Source organism: Ciconia boyciana, chromosome 4 (genome assembly GCF_034638445.1).
Source record: "Ciconia boyciana chromosome 4, ASM3463844v1, whole genome shotgun sequence".
NCBI lineage: Eukaryota > Metazoa > Chordata > Aves > Ciconiiformes > Ciconiidae > Ciconia > Ciconia boyciana.
The window spans coordinates 31,662,052-31,681,735 of NC_132937.1; the positions used below are offsets into that span (position 1 = coordinate 31,662,052).

The 19,684-nt window shown below is 41.9% G+C and overlaps 1 protein-coding gene across 5 annotated transcripts in view; it reads right to left on the reverse strand.

Annotated features, from left to right (window-relative positions):
* Positions 1 to 8,851, reverse strand: part of FGF10 (fibroblast growth factor 10) — a 74,719-nt gene extending 65,868 nt beyond the window's left edge. The window contains exons 1-3 of one of the 5 annotated variants that reach the window (XM_072860162.1): positions 8,741 to 8,851; positions 8,250 to 8,324; positions 7,592 to 8,137 (exon numbers count right to left, since the gene is read on the reverse strand). In XM_072860162.1, the coding sequence (XP_072716263.1) occupies positions 7,592 to 7,928 (337 nt within the window). In that variant the 5' untranslated portion in view covers positions 7,929 to 8,137; positions 8,250 to 8,324; positions 8,741 to 8,851. Of the gene's footprint in view, positions 1 to 7,591; positions 8,157 to 8,249; positions 8,325 to 8,493; positions 8,679 to 8,740 lie in introns of those variants that run through there. The other 4 variants (XM_072860163.1, XM_072860161.1, XM_072860165.1 and 1 more) reach the window with 4 other exon arrangements.
* Between the last annotated feature and the right edge of the window lie 10,833 nt (positions 8,852 to 19,684).

The window sequence follows — 19,684 nt, forward strand, 5'->3', positions numbered from 1 at the left end:
ACAATATCATTGATTTATACCAGCCTCCACTTAGCACTATGCCTTAATTCCAATTAAACAACATCCTGAATGCTTCCAAAATGCTTCAGTGTTCCCTCCCCAACTCCCACACACACACTAACTACAGCTGCACAGATGTGCATCAGGAACCTGAAAGAAAACTTATATTTCCTTTATTTCTATGCCATGTTTGAACCTCTAATATCAGTGGCAGAAGAAAGAAGAGCAACTAGACTCCTCAGGCCCTGCATTTTCACCTCTGATCCCCATGTAGGAAGAAGAGTCAGGAACCGCAAAACACAACTAAGTTTATTGTCCTTCACATATGTTTTCCACCATGAAAGGAGTAGGCACCATATTGCTTTACTAAATCAAGGTTTATGAAAGATCTGATCTTTGTTTTTATATAAAATTCATGAGCATTCATGGTCCTAGTATCCATAGCCTTTTCCTCTCACACCCAATACCAGAAATTATGGAAGGGGGAAGGGGGAAAAGGAATGAAACTTTTTGGTGTAGTTTCAACATTTCCTTTTTCTTGAAAGTCAGCTTCGATGCGTGTGAAAATTCCTCTTTAACTATAGAAGATATACACTACTGACAGATTATTTAGAGGTAAATGTGAAAGGGGACAGGCTAATAATTCTTTAGACTAACTATAAAACAGGGGAATGCTTTACAGCTGACACTGTGAGTATATCAACCCAGTAATTGGATGCACGTGTTAGTAGCAGTAAAAAGGCACTATCCAGTTGTCCACCTTACATGGGAATCTACTTTGAGTGTATTCTTTGATTTACTGTTGCAATTAGAACTGAATGTTCAAAGAAAGAACACGAGTGACCTAATTTAAAAGCAAAGAGTGACTTTAAAGCCATTATTTAGGGTGTGACCTGGCTCACTTGTAAACGTTTCTTTCCCCTGGAACTTCCATTTGTTGCACTGTACTCATGAAGTAGCATAATCAGTTTTAATAATCTACTCAGCTAATTAATTCAGTTTTAATATCCATTCAGTGATTAAAGATTAAGCCACTTCCTCCTCACTCCTACCCTTGAAGATATTAATTTTCTTCATAAACACAGAGAGCTTTCCCAGGCTGACTTTTCAAAACTTCATGTAACAGTGTTTCCTGTCTCCTTTTTACTATGTTGTAACTAACAGAGTTGTTTTACAACAAATTGGCACTAGTGACAAAAGCAATTAATACTGCTAGGAAAGGATCTTTCCAGTTAACAGAACTAATGGTTGCAAGTACCATTACTACTTTTTTGTGTTCAAAGTATCTGAACAATGAAAGGCTGCAAGATATTAAAATATTGCATCAAAATAAGTTGTAGAAGCAAAAGAAGGAGAATTTGTTTCATAAGTACATACAGTTAGACTTGCGGTACTAGTATACCTACTGACTGAGAAACATAGTGTGCTAACATTAACTAAATGCATCCTCCATTTCTGATCTGATAATTTGGTTTTCATAGCCCAAAGCAAGCAACTTCTCCATGCAGTCTCATGCCCAAAGCAAGCTTACTTCTCCATGCAGTCTCATCAAGCTGACGTTGGTTGCTAACGCTGACAAACATTCAAACTATTTGTGTTGTTTAAAGTGGCAAAGAGGTCATTAGATAATAAACCCCAGAATATTAGGATAAGGTAGTTCACTGTCTTATGGCAACTGCAAGCAATGGTAGCAACTGTTCAAAATGTGCAAACTGGAATTTCAACTCAGTGCTATTTTGGGGAAGAAGGGACTGTAAGAGCTTGATTCAGAAAGCCCTTCAGAAAACTGAGAAAAACAAACAAACAAAAACAGGCCATGAAGAGACTGTTATAACAAATCCCAAGTTGACCAAATAATTTCTCTGCCTTGCTGAAACTATTTGTATCACCCCAAATATTAAGCTTAAGAATAGAAATGCAATATTGTTTACAAAGATTGTCTTTTCCTATTTAGAACCTTCCTTGTGTAATTATGTTACTTGCTCAGAGGAAAAGTCAGGAATCCACCATGACAGGAGATGATGTCCTATGTTCATATAGGTACCTGCTATTTTTAACTTAAGACACACAGGTTAACAAGATTTGCTCATAGAAGGGTTTTTCCTTTTCCAAAATGAAAAGCTCTGTGGAATAAATGAAAACTCCCTTATTGCAGGATCTGATCTGACTCCCATTTGAAGTGAAAAGGCCCCTATTCACATACACATTACAAAGACATCTGAAAGTCATCTTAAAATGCCTTATTTCAAAACAGAGGATCTTATCCTATGAGTGAATGCATCCAAGATGTTTCAGAAGTGTAAGCACATTCTATAATGCTCACTCAGCTAATGCCATCTTCAAGGGAAGCTTTGACTAAGCCACTACCTGAGAACCCTCCCATTAAAACAGCAGCACAGCATCTATAAGCCTGCATGCCCCACGGTTTCTTTCTTCTGAGGTTTTACGAAGAACAAACTTCCAATTGCCCCTAACTCTTTTTTTTTTTTTTTTTTTTTCAAGAGGCTATAAGTTAGATTTATGAAGACAAAAAGACTTCTTACAACTGTATATTTTTAACAGATTTATGACAGGGCTACAGTATCAGCATGGAGGGTCCACAAGGCAGGAATGCAGTAAGGGTAACAGGAGTGTCATGTAGACATTAAATAGTACAATTCTTTCCACATTCATAAATCCTAAGTGCCTAAGGTTGTATACTGCTGGTTATAAATTATGTAACTGAGTTCTGCAGGGGAAAGAAAAAAAAATAAAGACTTAAAGTGAGAAATCATCTCCATAAGAACATATAAATTTCATATTAAAGAACCTAAGATTCAAATTACTTCACTAAGACAGTATTGTTTCCTATTTTAAGATTTTTTGATTGGTAAAAAAATAAACCAGATCTCTATGGACAGTGAAACAACAAAACACATACGCCTACGGATCAGTCTTTAGAAAAATGGAGAAAAGTTCTCACATTAATTTACAAACACCAGCTTGTGAGGAGTCGATAACCCCAAAGAGCTAGCTTAAAAAAAATGTTCAGTAGCAAAAGAACATATTTTACCAAGTATTCTAATCTGGTTTGAGCTTTACAGCTGAGGTTAAGGTACCTAGCAAGCTTTATGATTTTATTACAGCTGACGTATAACAACAAAACTAGGTATCAAACTGAATATACTTAATCAAAACACTTTTAATGCTATTTTTATGTATATAACCCAATATATAGTATAAATCTGTATGTGTGTCATGTATATATGCACACACTTAAAACCCTCAGTAGTAATGTTCAGCATTTCTAGTAATTAGAGTGGTTGTTTACAGTCTTTTGGGCTACAGAATGAGGCTCAAAACTTTCTCGCTATTAGTCACTATGTTGCTAATCTGATCCCACACTAACTAAAGCAAAACCAAAGACTATCAGGGACTTCAGCAGATCCTAAAACTATGTATAAAAGATAATCACATACTCAGGGGAAAAGCCTAGAATAGGTTAGCTTGTGAGAAGTAGCTAATTATTTCATGCTAGCTCCCCCAGTAAACACTCTTATTCTACAATTGCAGTGCCTTTGCACTGTTTGGATTAATTCACTGTGGATGCTCAGAAGGCCAATTAATAGCCTCTCAGCTGGTGTAAGCCCTTTTAGCTTTGCTTGAGCTAAATTAGCTCATACAGCTGAGGATCCAGCCCCTTCTTGCCCACCTACTTCGAGCAGAGGTGACACCAGACAGCGGCTGTGCCGCCATCTACCGTAGGTTTTGCATAGCACTGCTTGGTCCAAAGCCCGCAGGAATTGCTCCAGCAATTCTTCCCACTAATATCCAGGCTCAATGACACAGACTCCACTCCCTAAATACGTACCTAAATAACGGCCTGATCCTGCAATCCTTGCTCAGGCAGAACTCCCCCTACAGACTGCAGGTTAGCTGCTGCTAATCAAGCATCACATATTGTGTTACTGTTCTTCAGCTACTAAGATCTGTCCTGTAAATTTGAAGTCTGTGTGCTTCATAGCACTATTAACAGTTGCCTTAAAAGTCAATTGAAAATAATAGAACACTCGAAAATATGTTCAAGTTTTCCTGAACCAGCTTATCATATATCATGTAGCCCAATGCATACTGTTCATTAAACCCAAAGACTTCCTCTATCTTCAAGAAAGCTTTCTGGGTGTGAGTAAATTCAGAATCTGCACACATACAGTTCTCTCTCCACTTTTATATATGGCTTAAGCTCCTCTCGGTCAGCCCAGATCAAGTTATAGCAAAAGCTTTTGTAATTACTCTTTTGAGGATTTTTGGTTTTGTTTTTCCCACAGAAGTATTTAAGTCACCAGAAAGCAGTACAGCTCTCCTTATTCATGCATGCAAATTGCCCTATCAAGAACAGGGGCAAGGGACTTCACAGCTGTGGTACTGAGGGATGAGCTAGTACTGAGTAGTTGCATTTTGAGGACAAAACTCCAGATGCAAGGAACATTAAAACAAAACCTAAAAAGCATCCTACTTCTATCTAGTGACCGACACCCTCCATCTATGCCAAATGCTGCAAGTTCCCCTAGCCTCCTGACAGAGCAGTCAGAAGCCACCTCTGTTCCCATTACCCTATAGGTAGAGAAAAGCTGATGGAATAGTTCCAGGCAATGAAGTTGGAAAACATCACCAGAGTAAGCTCTAATTTAGCACACTCTACACAATATTTATAGAGCAAATCTATGAATGCTGCTTGAGTCATTTAAAGGCCAGGGACTAAATTCTATTTTCTGAATGTTTATTCTGACTTTCTCCAACTGTTCTTCTTACTTGACAGTACTTAATTGGCAGCCAGCCATGAAAGCTATTGTCTAATTGCACAACATATCATGATATTACAGCCCTACAGATAAGGCTTTAGTGCAGCATAAATGGATTTTAAACATTAGCATATGAGAACAAGAAAATTAGCCTCCAAATTACAATATTTCAAAGTCTTGTGTGTGAATAGTCACTATTATTTGTTTAGGAAAGCATGGTTTCAAAAGAAGAACTTATATTAGAGTTAATATAAGTGTTTAATGTTAAACAGGCTACAATTTAGAGGGCTGGCTGGCTAACCCTTTATGCACGGCAGAAATCTATTCACATGTCATTACATATTTTAGACTATCTTAAAGATACCACATATTTGCATGGAATCAGTCCATCTGGGGATTACAGCAGCATTATGATGGCACAGCTACATGTGAAGTTATGAAAAGCATAGATTTTGTGAATCACTTGCAACATTTTGCTACACAGACACCCTTGAAATAAAGGCACAGTAAATATATTCTTAAATGATCTCAGGCTATGCACTTTTACAGAAAACACTATTTCACACTGCAAATTATAATGACTATTAAAGAAGAACATACAATTGTTTGACTTATCTTCTGCTAATAAGATCCTAACTGTTTTGTATTTAAAGATGTTGTACACTAGGTCTGACTTTGTGATGTAAGTGCAGTTAGCAAGTTGCAAGTTCTAAGATGGTGGGAGTCCTTTCTTCACTACACATAAACTTGAGGGACAGGATATCACTATGTATAATAAAGGCATTGTTTTGCTTTTATTATGAAACAAATTACATTCTCCTCTCTTTCAGCAGATACTCCGCAGATGTGACAATAACCATGACATCACCAAGAATGCCTATTCTCTTTCTGATGCACTGACTAGAAAACTAGAAAAAAATAATCACAAATCACACCCTATAGTTACAGAGGGTTGTTCTTGCATGTAGACTGAAAGAATAGGAAAATTTATATGTGCATTTCAGTGTATTCTACCTCTTCTTGGCAAGGTCTCTCAGAAGCTCATGCATGTGTGCAACTTTACTCACTGAACAGTTCTGCTGGCTAAATGGGACTGCTCAGATGAGTAGTTACTTCTCTGAGTACACTGTTGTCAGATTGGGCCCCTTATAGCCTTTTCAGCAGCAATGTTCTACACAGAATGGCTTGGTGTTCTCAGAGATGCACACAAAGCTTTCAGAATCCCATTTTAGGGGAATGACGCTGTCCTCCCTCACAAATAAAAGTAATCTAAAAAATACAGTGCTAGAACCTAGTTCCACACAAATTCATCTTAGTGAAGCCTTCATCATAGCTCTGTTTTTCAAGAATTTGGCTTTCTATGAAATATAGAAAGGGGCATGGTAAGATTCAGCTGCTTTGACATCTAAAGCTTTTACAAACATTAAGTTCATGATAAAGCATGAAGTTACAAGGTGGAGCGAGTGAAGTAGTGACATATGATACCGCAGCCCTCTCCTCCCTGTTTGCAAGCCTATATTATGGGTATTTAATAAAAATACAGTGGAATTAACAGCAATATCTATCATACAGCATGGCAACCTACTGAAGTACTCCATACTTTACATATTAGCTAAGAAGAGATCTACTTAAGTTACTTTAAGTTGTTTTAATTTAACAGATTTATCCCCAGGTTTATCTGGATTTATGTAAGACAGTCCAAGAAACAAAACGCAGTTCTCTACTGGTGAAGCAAGTCTGAGAGTTTCCTCCAACACTTGCATAACAGAGCTTACTTTTTCAGCATGTTCCTATAGTGGGATGCAGTCACTTAAATTACAATGCAATATATTGTGATTTACTACAGTTACTTCAATTTGAGATTGCACAGGCAGGAAAATCGAAAAAAGGGTACATGTCTAACACTGACAGCCAAAAATACATTACCAGAAGCATGCTATTACTAAAAGCCTACTTAGTACTACAGAAAAGCTTGAAACTACAGCCATGGAAATGGCCATATAACTTTTAATTTGAAATAATTAAAAAAAACCAAACAAAAAACAAACAAAAAACAAACAAAAAGAGAGAGAGACACAATGAAATGCGTGTGAGGTCTGTGCGAATCCAGCCCCAGATGTTTACAACGGAGCGAGTAGTAAGTAGTATAGCGGCGCTGCAGCCCGGCAGCGGGGCGGCGGCGGGGCGCAGCGCGCAGGCCGGGGACGCGGCGGGCACCAGCGTCGCCTCACCGCGGGCGGCTGCGCGGCCGCGCACCGGCTCCCAGCGCCCTCTGGGCACCCCCACGGCGAAGAGCAAACCCAGGCAAAATCCCAGCCCGAAGGAAAACCCCCTTTTCCGGGCTCGAGGAGGAGGGAGCACGGAGCAGACAGCTCTTGTGTGGCTCGGGGAGAAGAGCGTGTGTGTGCGTGGGGGAAATCGATGCATTGTTTCAATATAGCGTTCTCGTCAAGGCACTTTAATGACAGGGGATAATGATTTTCAGATTCGGGAGACAATGTCCCCCCCGCCACATCCTTACAAATCTTTCTCATTTGCTCTTCCGCCAGGCAAAGAAACAAACTCTGCTCAGCGAAGCCATTTGCAAAACAAATGTAACCGGAGAGATTTGCAGATACGGGCTGGCGGGGAGCGGCATCCCGGAGGAGCCGAGCCCACCCCACCTCACTTCTGCCCCGCGCCCCCTCCCCGCCGAGGCGTCACCTTTCCCTTCCCTCCCCAGGGAGGGGGCTCGGACGCTCCGGGGCCGGGGCTGCCGCGCCCGGGGCGGGCAGCCGCTGCCCGGCAGCGCGGGGCAGAGCGGTACTTACTGAAGGGGCAGTTCTCCTTCTTGGTGCCGCTGACCTTGCCGTTCTTCTCGATCTTGAGAAAGTACTTGTTGTAAGAGTAGAGCTTCCTCTTGCGCACGTCTCCTTGGAGGTGATTGTAGCTCCGCACGTGTCTCCCCGCACTGGAAGGAGAGGAGAAGGACGAGGGGAAGGAGGAGGATGACGAAGAAGAAGAGTTGGTGGCCTCCGGGGACAGCATGTCCTGGCCGAGGTCATGGCAGGTGACAGGCACAGAAGACACCAAGAAGAGCAGCAGCAAGCAGCAACAAGGCAGGTGGGAAAAGGCTGAGGCACCATTTGTCAGTATCCATTTGCACATTGTACTGAAACTCTGGGCGCTGGAAAATGTCTTATCAAATGAAACATACTGGAAGGGTAAAACCTGGTAAAAGGCAAGTGGAGAGCCGGTGGTTGCTGCTTCTGGTTAGATCCCTCTGAGCTCTGATCTGGGCTGAAGTAAGTGCACCAACATCCATAACTCAGGGGACAAATCGCCTCAGAAGTTGCTGCCTTTTAATCCTTCGAGTCCTCCCTCAGAAAAAAAGAGCTGTTGGTTTTTTTGGGGGGGTTGCTGTGGTTAATCCTCTTTCCTTTTTCTCTTCCCCACCCCACCCCCCCACATACACACACACTCCCCAACCTGGTTTGAGACTTCCCAGTAGTTATTTTGTTCTCTTCCTCACTCCTTTCTTCACCATCTTAGATGCAGAAAGGTCTGAAAAATAGATGACAGCAAAGTGAACAACAACAACAACAAAAATAAATAATAACCAGCGGAAAGGGGTGCTGGGAGGGATTTTTCACACATACCCCTTTACACACACACACACACACGCACTCACACTTTGTGGTTTTGCACCTTCTTTTGATCCCCACCCACTCACCTTTTTGCAGATCCCAAACCAGTTGCACAACTCGTCCTTTCTCACTGACAACCCCAGAGGAGGCAGTTTCTTTGTTTTGCTTTGAATTCTCCAGAACAGCATTAAAAAAAAAAAAATCCAGAGAGAGCGAAAGAAAGAGAGGGAAAAATCCCAACTTGTCTCCCCCCCTTCCCTTCCCTTCCTTTCCTTTCCCTCCCCCTTTGGTTGTAAACAGGTTGGAAGCTGTAGCCTAAATGTCAGCGATTACAAGTCAGAGGTGGGATGTGCCTCTGGTGGTCAACCCTTATTTGCAGGGGGTCAAGCGGCGGTGGGACATCTGAAACCCTTTTACACAGTTGGAGCGAGCGGTGCCTGCTGCTGCTGTGGAGGGAGTTTTAGGAGTTGCTCTCCCTCTCCTCCTCAGCAGCTGCAGCAGCTGGCTCGCTGCTAATTGCTCCTAAAGCGTTCTTCTCGGAGCACCGGTTACCAGAATGGCTTAGAGACTCATGCTTTACTAATTTCCCTGTCTTGCAGGCTGAACCAATCCCCTCCAGGGAGGCTTCCCTCCCCCCTCCACCCCCCAAAAAAAGAAACTTGTTTTCTAGCGGAGGATTTTATTTTATTTTTTTGGCAGTGAAGTGCTTGAGAAAGCCACCTGGAGCTTGTTGCCTGCTAGATCTCCCCCTCCCCCCCCGCTGGAGGAGGGGTTGGGTGGAGGGGTTGGAAAGAAGTATATACTACAGGCAGACCCTGGAAAAACAGATTATATGCTGGTCAGAGAGAGTAAAAAGGGAAGAGACATAATTAGCTCCTTTTCCTTCTTCTTTGCCAGCTTCCAGGAGGTCTTTCTCCCTCCTTTAATGAATCACTGATTTCTTGCTTCTGTTGCTGAAATAAAAAGTTCACACTTTAGCCTGCTCTTCCTTTTAAGCCTCTCAAAATTTATTGTGTCTCTTTCCCCACCCTCATCCTCCTTGTCTCAAAAGAAATCAGGGCCCTAAATGACCATTTTCTAATTGCTAACATGAGTCATTTACTGAATCACACGTCTGACTTCAAAGCAAAAGGGGCTTTATTGGGATTGCAAAGGTTTCCCCATAAAATCTGTCTGAATATTTTGCTTTTTTTTTTTTTAACTAATGCAGTTTCATTTGCCAGAAAGAAACAAATTTTCCATTTTCAAGGCTATTTTAAAGCGATTTTTCAAGCTATTATTTTCCTGAAGGGGCATATGTTGTTGGTTTCTCCTTTTGATTCCATCTCTCCTAACGGATTTGTCATTTCACATACTGATTGTTATGACAGATTCATATTTCTAGCCCATCACTGAACTGTCAACTTTCCCAGTAATTAACAGGCATCTTCCATATGACGTACTATCTTTTAACACCAGAATAAGGGATCAGGGACTGACAGGATATGGGCAGCATGCAAGACATTAAATTTTGGTTCAGTATTTAGTATTGTAAAATAACTGTTTTAGAATGCAAGTAGGTGGAACATTCTCTAAGAGAATGGAGTAGCGGAGAAGTGAAGTGGTACAGAAACACAGTGAGTTACTCAATACGTAAAACCAGAACTTTTTTGAAGTAGAGGCAGTTTAATAACACAGATAAGTGGAATGCAATGGAAAACTGCCTATGCAATTACATTTGGCATTTGGAGTCAATCTTAATTTAAACAACAGAAAATGCAGAAAAGAACAAATAGTTCTAAAATTAGACTGATTCATTAGATTAGGGTGTTAAATATATTGTTATCTTCACAACAGAAATTAGAAATTATTTTCTCCAATTATGGTGTTTATTCTGGAGAGAGTCAGCTCCTAAATTTATGAGTTCAGCTTCTGGGGGTGACATTTAAACAGCCCTAAAAATGAAACCATTTAATGTTAGAATCAATATGTTTTATGATGTTGTTTATGGTACTTCAGAGTATTTATTCTGCATGTATTTGCACTGCGTGCAAAGCATTTCAGAAAATTTTTGGTGAATCTGATTTAGGCTTTCCTTTTGTGGCAACTAATAAAAGAAAGAAATAAAACCAAAATGAAAAGCAAAAGCCTACTTTTCAGTGAGTGCCTGACAGCTTACATGTATGTCTACAAAGCTGATGTCAATGTTTGCTTGCTGTCTAGGTCATGAAGGGTACAACACGTTATTTCTAAAATTGAAGTTCTTTTGATTCCAACAGCTTAAATCATAAATAATTACCATAATGTCTTAAAATTATACATTTGAAGAAACCTTTCATTTTTTCTCCTTCTCCTGTCAAATGCTGGAAAATACAATGAATTGGCCTTTTAGGATCTCTGGTGGCAGGAGAAAATACTAGTTTGGGGGTCAAACAGATCTATTTAACCCCTACTCATTAAAAAAATAGGTAGTCTTGAATTTACTCAAGCAGAGTTCTGCTTGGACCTGTTCCTAGCTTGTGATTGGCTGTATGTTGGTTGTAAGACCTTGTGGTTAAGAACAAAACCCATATATCCGGAATTTCATATTAAATCTGCTTCTGGCAGGTGCAATATTCAGTGCAGTACTTAAAACTACTACAACACATAGAGTCCTTTTCTATCCTGTGTGATGACAGGGAGGGCATTTACAAAACAGAGTCCAAATGAAAAGCTGACATAGCTTTTTAGATTATATCTCATTCTTTTTTCTACTTTCTGTATAGCCTTTCTTTTATAGCCCAGTTGAATCCCTAAATACCCCACTACTTTGTATTGTCGGGTCACCTCTTATGTTAGCCTGAGAGAGCCTGAGAAAAGTTCCACAGGAAAGATGCACTATTTAACGGAATTCAATCTGTCCCAATAGATTTGAATCACTAACATAAATGTATGAATGTAGATTATATCTCTGTAAGGAGGCCTGAATCATTCTCAGTTACTTCAAAGGACTGAAATTCAACCTTCCTTTTTAGCAGCAACAATCAGACCTTAATGGGTTCCTTTATTAATTGTTCCATTCCTAAGCTTGAAAAGCAGCTACCTTCAGTACAGGTCCTAGATTAGAAATGGTACCTGCTGCTTCTAAAACAGTGTTTCTGTTTTGCCTCTTACTGCTCTAAGATTTTGTGAAAAGTTTCCTGCACTGCAGTTTTATAAATGCTGGATTACATTGACTCATCCAGAATGAAATAAAGAAAAACTTTTCTAAAAAATGTACAAAAAGTAGAAAATATATTTTAAGAATTTTCTTTTCAGGCTGTTTTCTTTCCAAAGAATGTTCAGGGAAATGAATTGCACAGGTGAATTTTAATGAAAAATAGTCTAAACAAAATATTTTTTTGATACTTGTAGCAATAGCTTATGTCATGTTTTTGTCTTTTGATCAGCAAGGAGGGATGTTTTGAGGTTTTTTTGTTTGAGGAGTTTTTTTTCCTTGTTAAGCAGATGACTTGAATTAGAGAAGGAATATTTTAAGGTAGTTGGAATAGATTTTGCCTTGTATGATTTCCCTTAGGCAAAGCGTTATCTTTTCTGCTGTTGTAAATAAGTTCTGTGCCTTTGAGTGTTAATATAATCAACTCACTCTCAGATGTCACCAGCCCCTCAGTTTGGATTGCTAGATAGCAATCATGACCATTTGCTGCTTACAGTATGATGAGAGATGCACATGCATCTTCTGGTCATGGGACCCAATTCTGTTATTATTCAAGGTGTTGGGAAATTTGCCAGTGATTTCATTGAGAGAGATTTGGGCCAGGAACGTCACTGCCAGTGAGGCAGCTCTGCCAGAAATGAGGCAAGGAATGCCAAATGCCAGTGACGGCTCAGATACCTCCACCTATATGTCAGTTCCAAACTGCAGAACTTGGCAGTGTTGTAAAACACTAAACTTGGTTATAAAGAAAAAGCAGTGGCACATAGTGTCCACAATCACCAACCAGCAATGAGACAAGCTGTTTGATTTGAGATGCAGTGCTACTTCCTGAAATCTTTACACTGTGGAGTTCATGCCCACCAACAACAGGGACTGAAGGCCATTGCATTTTATCTGAATTAAGTGCATCTTAAAGCTTGAAAAAAAATCATCATTACAGTTGTTTTCTTCTGAGAAATCTGCAAAATCACCATCATTGTATTTATCTCTATTTTTCATCATTTCATGTACCTCCATGTCATTTAAAAAGTGTCCAAATACTAATATTATTCTAATTTTATGTATAGAATGAGGTATAAAATAAGCCCTTAAGTTGTCAAAGATCAAGACTGAAGGAGGTGTAACTCATCCGTATGCCATATGTAGCTGGAATAAGACATATAAAACCAGAATACTATTTTAGCTGCCTGTAGTGGGATTTGCCAGTGTGTGGAGCATAGTCCTTGGCTCCTCTGTGCACAGTCCTTTCCAACTAAGCATCCAAAACCGGAAAAGAACTCAAGCAGAGTTTAGCAGAGGTTAATAAAATGCTTGTTTCAGCATTTCTTTTTTATTTCAAAACCACTTGCATTTCTAGGTCAGATATAACAACAGACACGTACAAAATGAGTCTGAAATAACCAAAATGTAGTTCAGCCAGAGCTGGTTCCACCCAGCCCGCAGAGTCACCAGTGAGAATGGCAGTGCCCTGCCCAGGTTGAGGCTAGTCCTCAGGAGGAATAAGATGGTACTCATTCTGTGAGATCTGGTAGAATAATGAAGAGTTGGCCGGGCTAGTACTCCTGCTGGTGATACGTAATGATTAGCTGGAATATACACTGTTTTAGGGTTTTCTTTTAAGAAACAGAATCAAAATATGGCAGCTTTTAGGACCACACAGGTCATCTTGTATACAGACATATAAATTGTGGGGCCAGGCAGGATTTGGTCATTGGGATTTGCCCTGTTACGTAGATTAGTAGGATGCGTTTCTCTCTCGTGGATGTACTGGCAAAGCTGTCTGAATGCTGCGCTTCAAGCAGACAATTAAGAAAATTGTTCATTCTTCTTAAAATGCTAATTATGGCTGTTCTCTTAGAATATGTTTATGGTTATGCTATGTCTGACAAAGAAATTACAGAGAGATTTGTGAATAATGTATGTATGACAAATTTGAAAACATCTGTGTGATTTTTGTTTGATAAACATAGCTATTAAAAAAAGAAGAAATAAGTAAAAAAAATGCATTCTACAGAGGTCAGCTAGAGGAGACTACAGACCCCCAGACACTGAGCTGCAGTGCCATAAATAGCTATGTGCGTGGGTTGGACACTGACCGTGTTTAGTAATGGTCTGCTGGCAGCTGGTTTTGCATACTCTGCAGCACAAACATAATTAAAAAGGCAATATTTTCAAGGAGTTACTTTAATATTAAAGGATTTGTTTTTCTTTCTCATTTCATACAGAACTACCATGAATACAGGCCACTTAAGTACTCCTATAAATATAAGTAATTGAGAACAAAACTCTCAAAAACTGCCAGGAAAAGGCAAATGTCAGTCAGGTCTATGCAGAATTCTTTCTTTTTTTTCCCCACTCAATCTCATCTAAGCCTACATTTTCCATGGAGAAACCTACCAGGGCTCTGAAGAAATACTTTGTGCATTCTGATATACGCTCCCTCCACATAAACCTATACACCTGTGAGTTTTCCTTGTAATGGATAATGCTGATGGTAATTTTTTTTTTTTTTTCCCCATACTGGTTATTCTAACTGTTTATACAACTTCTGAAGATAGACTGTAAACATTTTCACTAATCATTCCCAGGATCCAAACCTTCAGCTGAAACAAGGTGTTGGCTTATTTGTGACATTGAAGCTCCTGTTCCCTGGAAGAAGCTTTCCAGAAATAGAGATAATTTGGTACTTAAATATGTAAGATCATCTTTGTATCTTTGAATTGTATCTATTAATTTACTGGAAAAGGTCTTTGTATGGGATGTAACTGAGACAAAACCAAAAAAAGTTATACAAGCTTTTTTATGAACAGGGGTGTGTACGCTGAAAGGTGCTAACTATCCCATACTCTTCCTGGATCCAACCAAGATCCTGTTTAGAAAGGCAACAAAGCCAAACCAAAACTCCACAGCTCTGCTAGGCCCCATCTTTCTTGATTGCTACTGGAAGGGAGCAAAGAAGTCACTTCTAGGCATTGCTTGTGGAGCTATTTGAAACAGCTGACAGCTAGGAACATCAGCCCAACAGCTGAACATGCTTGCCTCACCACAGGCAACCAGGGTAGCCAGCTGGGCTCCCTCTGAGCTAGTTAATAGCTCACACATTGCAGGGGGAGCTCACACATTGCCTCCTCTTTGTCAGTTAATTTGTAGCAGTCACTAGAATTACTTCTGTGAGTAAGCACCTCTCAGCGTGAGGAAGGGTGATGGAAGCGAGCCCTTTGCTAGCAGAGAAGCGTGGGGCAGGGCTGGAAGCAAGGGACAGCTCCCTGTGCCTCCCGTTGAGTGGGCAGTGCCGGAGCCGCTGCAAGCCAGGCTGGGCACCTGTCAGCCTTCCTACATATGGCATAATTCAGGAGATATGTAGCATAGTAGCTCTTATAGGGTACATTCCACTTGTGTTTCCACAGAAGTGCTGTGCAGGGTTGGATACCACCTTTTCTAAGACTTTAACCATACCTTTTTGAACATATGTGACAAATATGTCTCATTGAAGATACCATGAAGACAAAAAAATAAATGTGGAGTCAGCTGAAATATGTGTGACTTTTTCCTAAGCACTTCATAGCTTAGGGCATACTAGTACCCTTAATGTTATTAGTAAGAACACTGTGACTCAGATACAATTTCCCAGCTAGATACACCCTTCTTATTATTTAGTCCTGGATTTCAGAAAGAACAGCAAGGCTCTACTGCTGTGCTAGGCTCTGTATCAAAGAACAAGTCCCTCAAAGTCAGCTTATTGCTGAATTGTGATCTATTTAAAGATGATTTTCTTCTGTTAGAAGGTACTCTCCAGCTGCTGATTATGATTTTGGAAATGCAGCTTAATTAGTTCTATATTTATTAGCATATTGTTTAGCTTTTTATTAAGATCAAAACATAGAGACAAAGGATAACAATATGGTCTCTTCTTTCCAGCATTATTTAAAATGTTTACAGCATGTTAAAGATTTAAGCAGCTCTCTGAAGAGCAGTCATCCATTCTGCTAGGTTTAAAGAGATTATTTTTCTTTACAGCATGTGGGTAACAAATGGCCACACAGATCCAAATTATTGCAGATTTTAACCATGTTGCCAGTTAATGATGATAATAGTTAGCTGTAAATGCCAGATTCCCTAAATTTGACATCATGTTTCATGTACTATACATGCAGTTAAAAGCAAGGAACTTTGAAAATGACACACATTGTTTTTTGCATGCCAATAATTCGTAAAATACCTTCCTTGGATATTTCTAAATATTAAAAAAAACTGTTGCAATTTTTTCAGTGCAGCTCAGGAATATGTAGCCCCTAAAACAGGCTGGAATCTGCCAAACCAATCATAGAATCATAGAATGACAGAATCATATAGGTTGGAAAAGACCTTTAAGATCATCAAGTCCAACCGTTAACTTAGCACTGCCAAGTCCACCACTAAACCATGTCCCTAAGCACCACATCTACACGTCTTTTAAATACCTCCAGGTGACTCAACCACTTCCCAGGGTAGCATGTTCAATGCTTGACAACCCTTTGGCCAATAAATTTTTCCTAATATCCAATCTAAACCTCCCCTGACACAACTTAAGGCCATTTCCTCTTGTCCTATCGCTTGTTATTTGGGAGAAGAGACCAACCCCCACCTCGCTACAACCTCCTTTCAGGTAGTTGTAGAGAGCAATAAGGTCTCCCCTGAGCCTCCTTTTCTCCAGGCTAAACAACCTCAGTTCCCTCAGCCACTCCTTATAAGACTTGTTCTCTAGACCCTTCACCAGCTGTCTTGTCCCACTCAGTGGGTTGTGAGATGGGTGAATCCTTTCGATTCCCCAACAATTTGTGTACTGACAAAAGCCGATCTCTGCTCGGCAGAGCCGCGTGGTCGGTAGAGTCACGACAATCACTCAGAGGAACAGTCTGGCCAGCAACTTTATTAACTGGCGAATTCCACAAACGGACAAACTTAACGAACTGGCAAGCTCAACGAACGAACAGAGGCGACTTGGCAATGGAGCTATTTTCCGGGCAACCCGTCACAATTTATCCCAAACTTGCATATATTGGAAGAGTAGAGGAAGAGAGAAGTGAGAAAAGGAAAGGAAAAGAGAGGAGGAAAGAGAAAGAAAAAGTATCACTGCCCTTGGCTCCCACGATGACAATGACAGACATGGCAATCCTCCAGTGGTGGGCATGCGCGTGGTTCCCTGGAGGGCGTGTCTTTTATAAGCTAATCCCCGCCTCCAGGTACGCCCTTTCAGGACTTACATGGTTCTTGTTCTAGAAGGTTCTCAATCTTCTGCGCAGGTGCTGGGGGAGGGGGGTGGTCGCGAGGGGTCTCTCAGGCGGTTGCAAGCCCCTTCCTCAGATCAACCCTGTGTGACCTCTGGCCATATATGGTAAGGTCCGGCGGAACCCAGAACCGTGCGTCCTCCGACTCGTTCTCCACGTCCCGCATGTCCCGCTCCCGCTCTCCCCCACCCGGTGCTTGCTGACCTGCCATCGCCATGCAAATAGCGCCTCAAGTCGCCACAATGTTTGAGACATTAACTCTTTCAGTCTCTCACACCAGCTTCGTTGCCCTTCTCTGGACACGCTCCAGCACCTCAATGTCTTTCTTATAGTGAGGGGCCCAAATCTGAACACAGTATTCAAGGTGCAGCCTTACCAGTGCCAAGTACAGGGGGACAATCACTTCCCTAGTCCTGCTGGCCACACTATTTCTGATACAAGCCAGGATGCTATTGGCCTTCTTGGCTACCTGGGCACACTGCCGGCTCATATTCAGGCGGCTGTCAACCAACACCCCCAGGTCCTTCTCTGCCGGAAAGCTTTCCAGCCACTCTTCCTCAAGCCTGTAGCATTGGATGGGGTTGTTATGACCGAAGTGCAGGACCGGGCACTTAGCCTTGTTGACTCTCATACAATTGGCCTCGGCCCATCGATCCAGCCTGTCCAGATCCCTCTGTAGAACCTTCCTACCCTCAAGCAGATCAACACTCCTGCCCAATTTGGTGTCGTCTGGAAACTTCCTGAGGGTGCACTCGATCCCTTCATCCAGATCATTGATAAAGATATTAAACAGAACTGGCCCCAATACCGAGCCCTGGGTGTCGTGGTTTAATCCCAGCCGGCAACTAAGCACCACCCAGCTGCTCACTCACTCCCCCCCGGTGGGATGGGGGAGAGAATCAGAAGAGTAAAAGTGAGAAAACTCGTGGGTTGAGATAAAGACAGTTTAATAGGGAAAGCAAAAGCCACGCACGCAAGCAAAGCAAAACAAGGAATTCATTCACTCCTTCCCATTGGCAGGCAGGTGTTCAGCCATCTCCAGGAAAGCAGGGCTCCATCACGCGTAACGGTTACTTGGGAAGACAAACGCCATCACTCCGAACATCCCCCGCTTCCTTCTTCTTCCCCAGCTTTATATACTGAGCATGACGTCATGTGGTATGGAATAGCCCTTTGGTCAGTTTGGATCAACTATCCTGGCTGTGTCCCCTCCCAACTTCTTGTGCACCTGGCAGAGCATGGGAAGCTGAAAAGTCCTTGACTAGTGCAGCAACAACTAAAGCATCAGTGTATTATCAACACTGTTTTCAGCACAAATTCAAAACATAGCCCCATACTAGCTACTATAAAGAAAATTAACTCTATCCCAGCCAAAACCAGCACACTGGGGAACACCACTTTTGATTGGCCGCCAACTGGATTTAACTCCATTCACCACAGCTCTCTGGGCCCGGCCATCCAGACAGTTTTTTACCCAGTGAAGAGTACACCCTTCCAAGCCATGAGCTGCCAGTTTCTCCTGGAGAATGCTGTGGGAAATGGTGTCAAAGGCCTTACTGAAGTCTAGATAGACAACATCCACAGCCTTTCCCTCATCCACTAAGTGGGTCACCTGGTTGTAGAAGGAGATCAGGTTAGTCAAGCAGGACCTGCCTTTCATAAACCCATGCTGACTGGGCCTGATCCCCTGGTTGTCCTGTATGTGCCACATGATGGCACTCAAGATGATCTGCTCCATAACCTTCCCTGGCACCAAGGTCAGGCTGACAGGCCTGTAGTTCCCCGGGTCCTCCTTCCGGCCCTTCTTGTAGGTGGGCATCACATTTGCTAACCTCCAGTCAACTGGGACCTCCCTGGGTAGCCAGGACTGCTGATAAAGGAGTGAAAGGGGCTTGGTGAGCACTTCTGGCAGCTCCCTCAGTACCCTTGGGTGGATCCCATCTGGCCCCATAGACTCGTGTGTGTTTAAGTGGTGCAGCAGGTCGCTAACCATTTCCCCTTGGATTATGGGGGCTTCTTTCTGCTCCCCATCCCTGTCTTCCAGCTCAGGGGGCTGGGTACCTGGAGAACAACTGGTCTGACTATTAAAGACTGAGGCAAAGAAGGCATTAAGTACCTCAGCCTTTTCCTCATCCTTTGTCACTATGTTTCCCCCCACATCCAATAAAGGCTGGAGATTCTCCTTAGCCCTCCTTTTGTTGCTAATGTATTTATAGAAACATTTTTTATTGTCTTTTGCGGCAGTAGCCAGATTAAGTTCTAGTTGGGCTTTGGCCCTTCTCATTTTCTCCCTGTGTAGCCTCATGACATCTTTGTAGTCCTCCTGAGTTGCCTGCCCCTTCTTCCAAAGGTCATAAACTCTCTTTTTTTTTCCTGAGTTCCAGCCAAAGCTCCCTGTTCAGCCAGGCCGGTCTTCTTCCCTGCCGGCTCGTCTTTCAGCACATGGGGACAGCCTGCTCCTGCGTCTTTAAGATTTCCTTCTGGAAGAATGTCCAGCCTTCCTGGACTCCTTTGCCCTTCAGGACTGCCTCCCAAGGGACTCTGTCAACCAGGCCCCTGAATAGGCCAAAGTCTGCCCTCCGGAATTCCAAGGTAGCAGTTCTGCTGACCCCCCTCCTTACTTCTACGAGAATCAAAAACTCTGTCATTTCATGACCGCTGTGCCCAAGACAGCCTCCAACCAAGAGAAGTTACTGATCATAACAAGCAGTAGAAGCCTGTATATATGATATAAGCTCATTCTGAGCAGTTTTCAAATGCATACAAGAGTGTCTTGCACCCAAAGAATGGAGGGAGGAGGCAAAAAAAGGAGAGGCACCTCCATTTCTTTCTCTC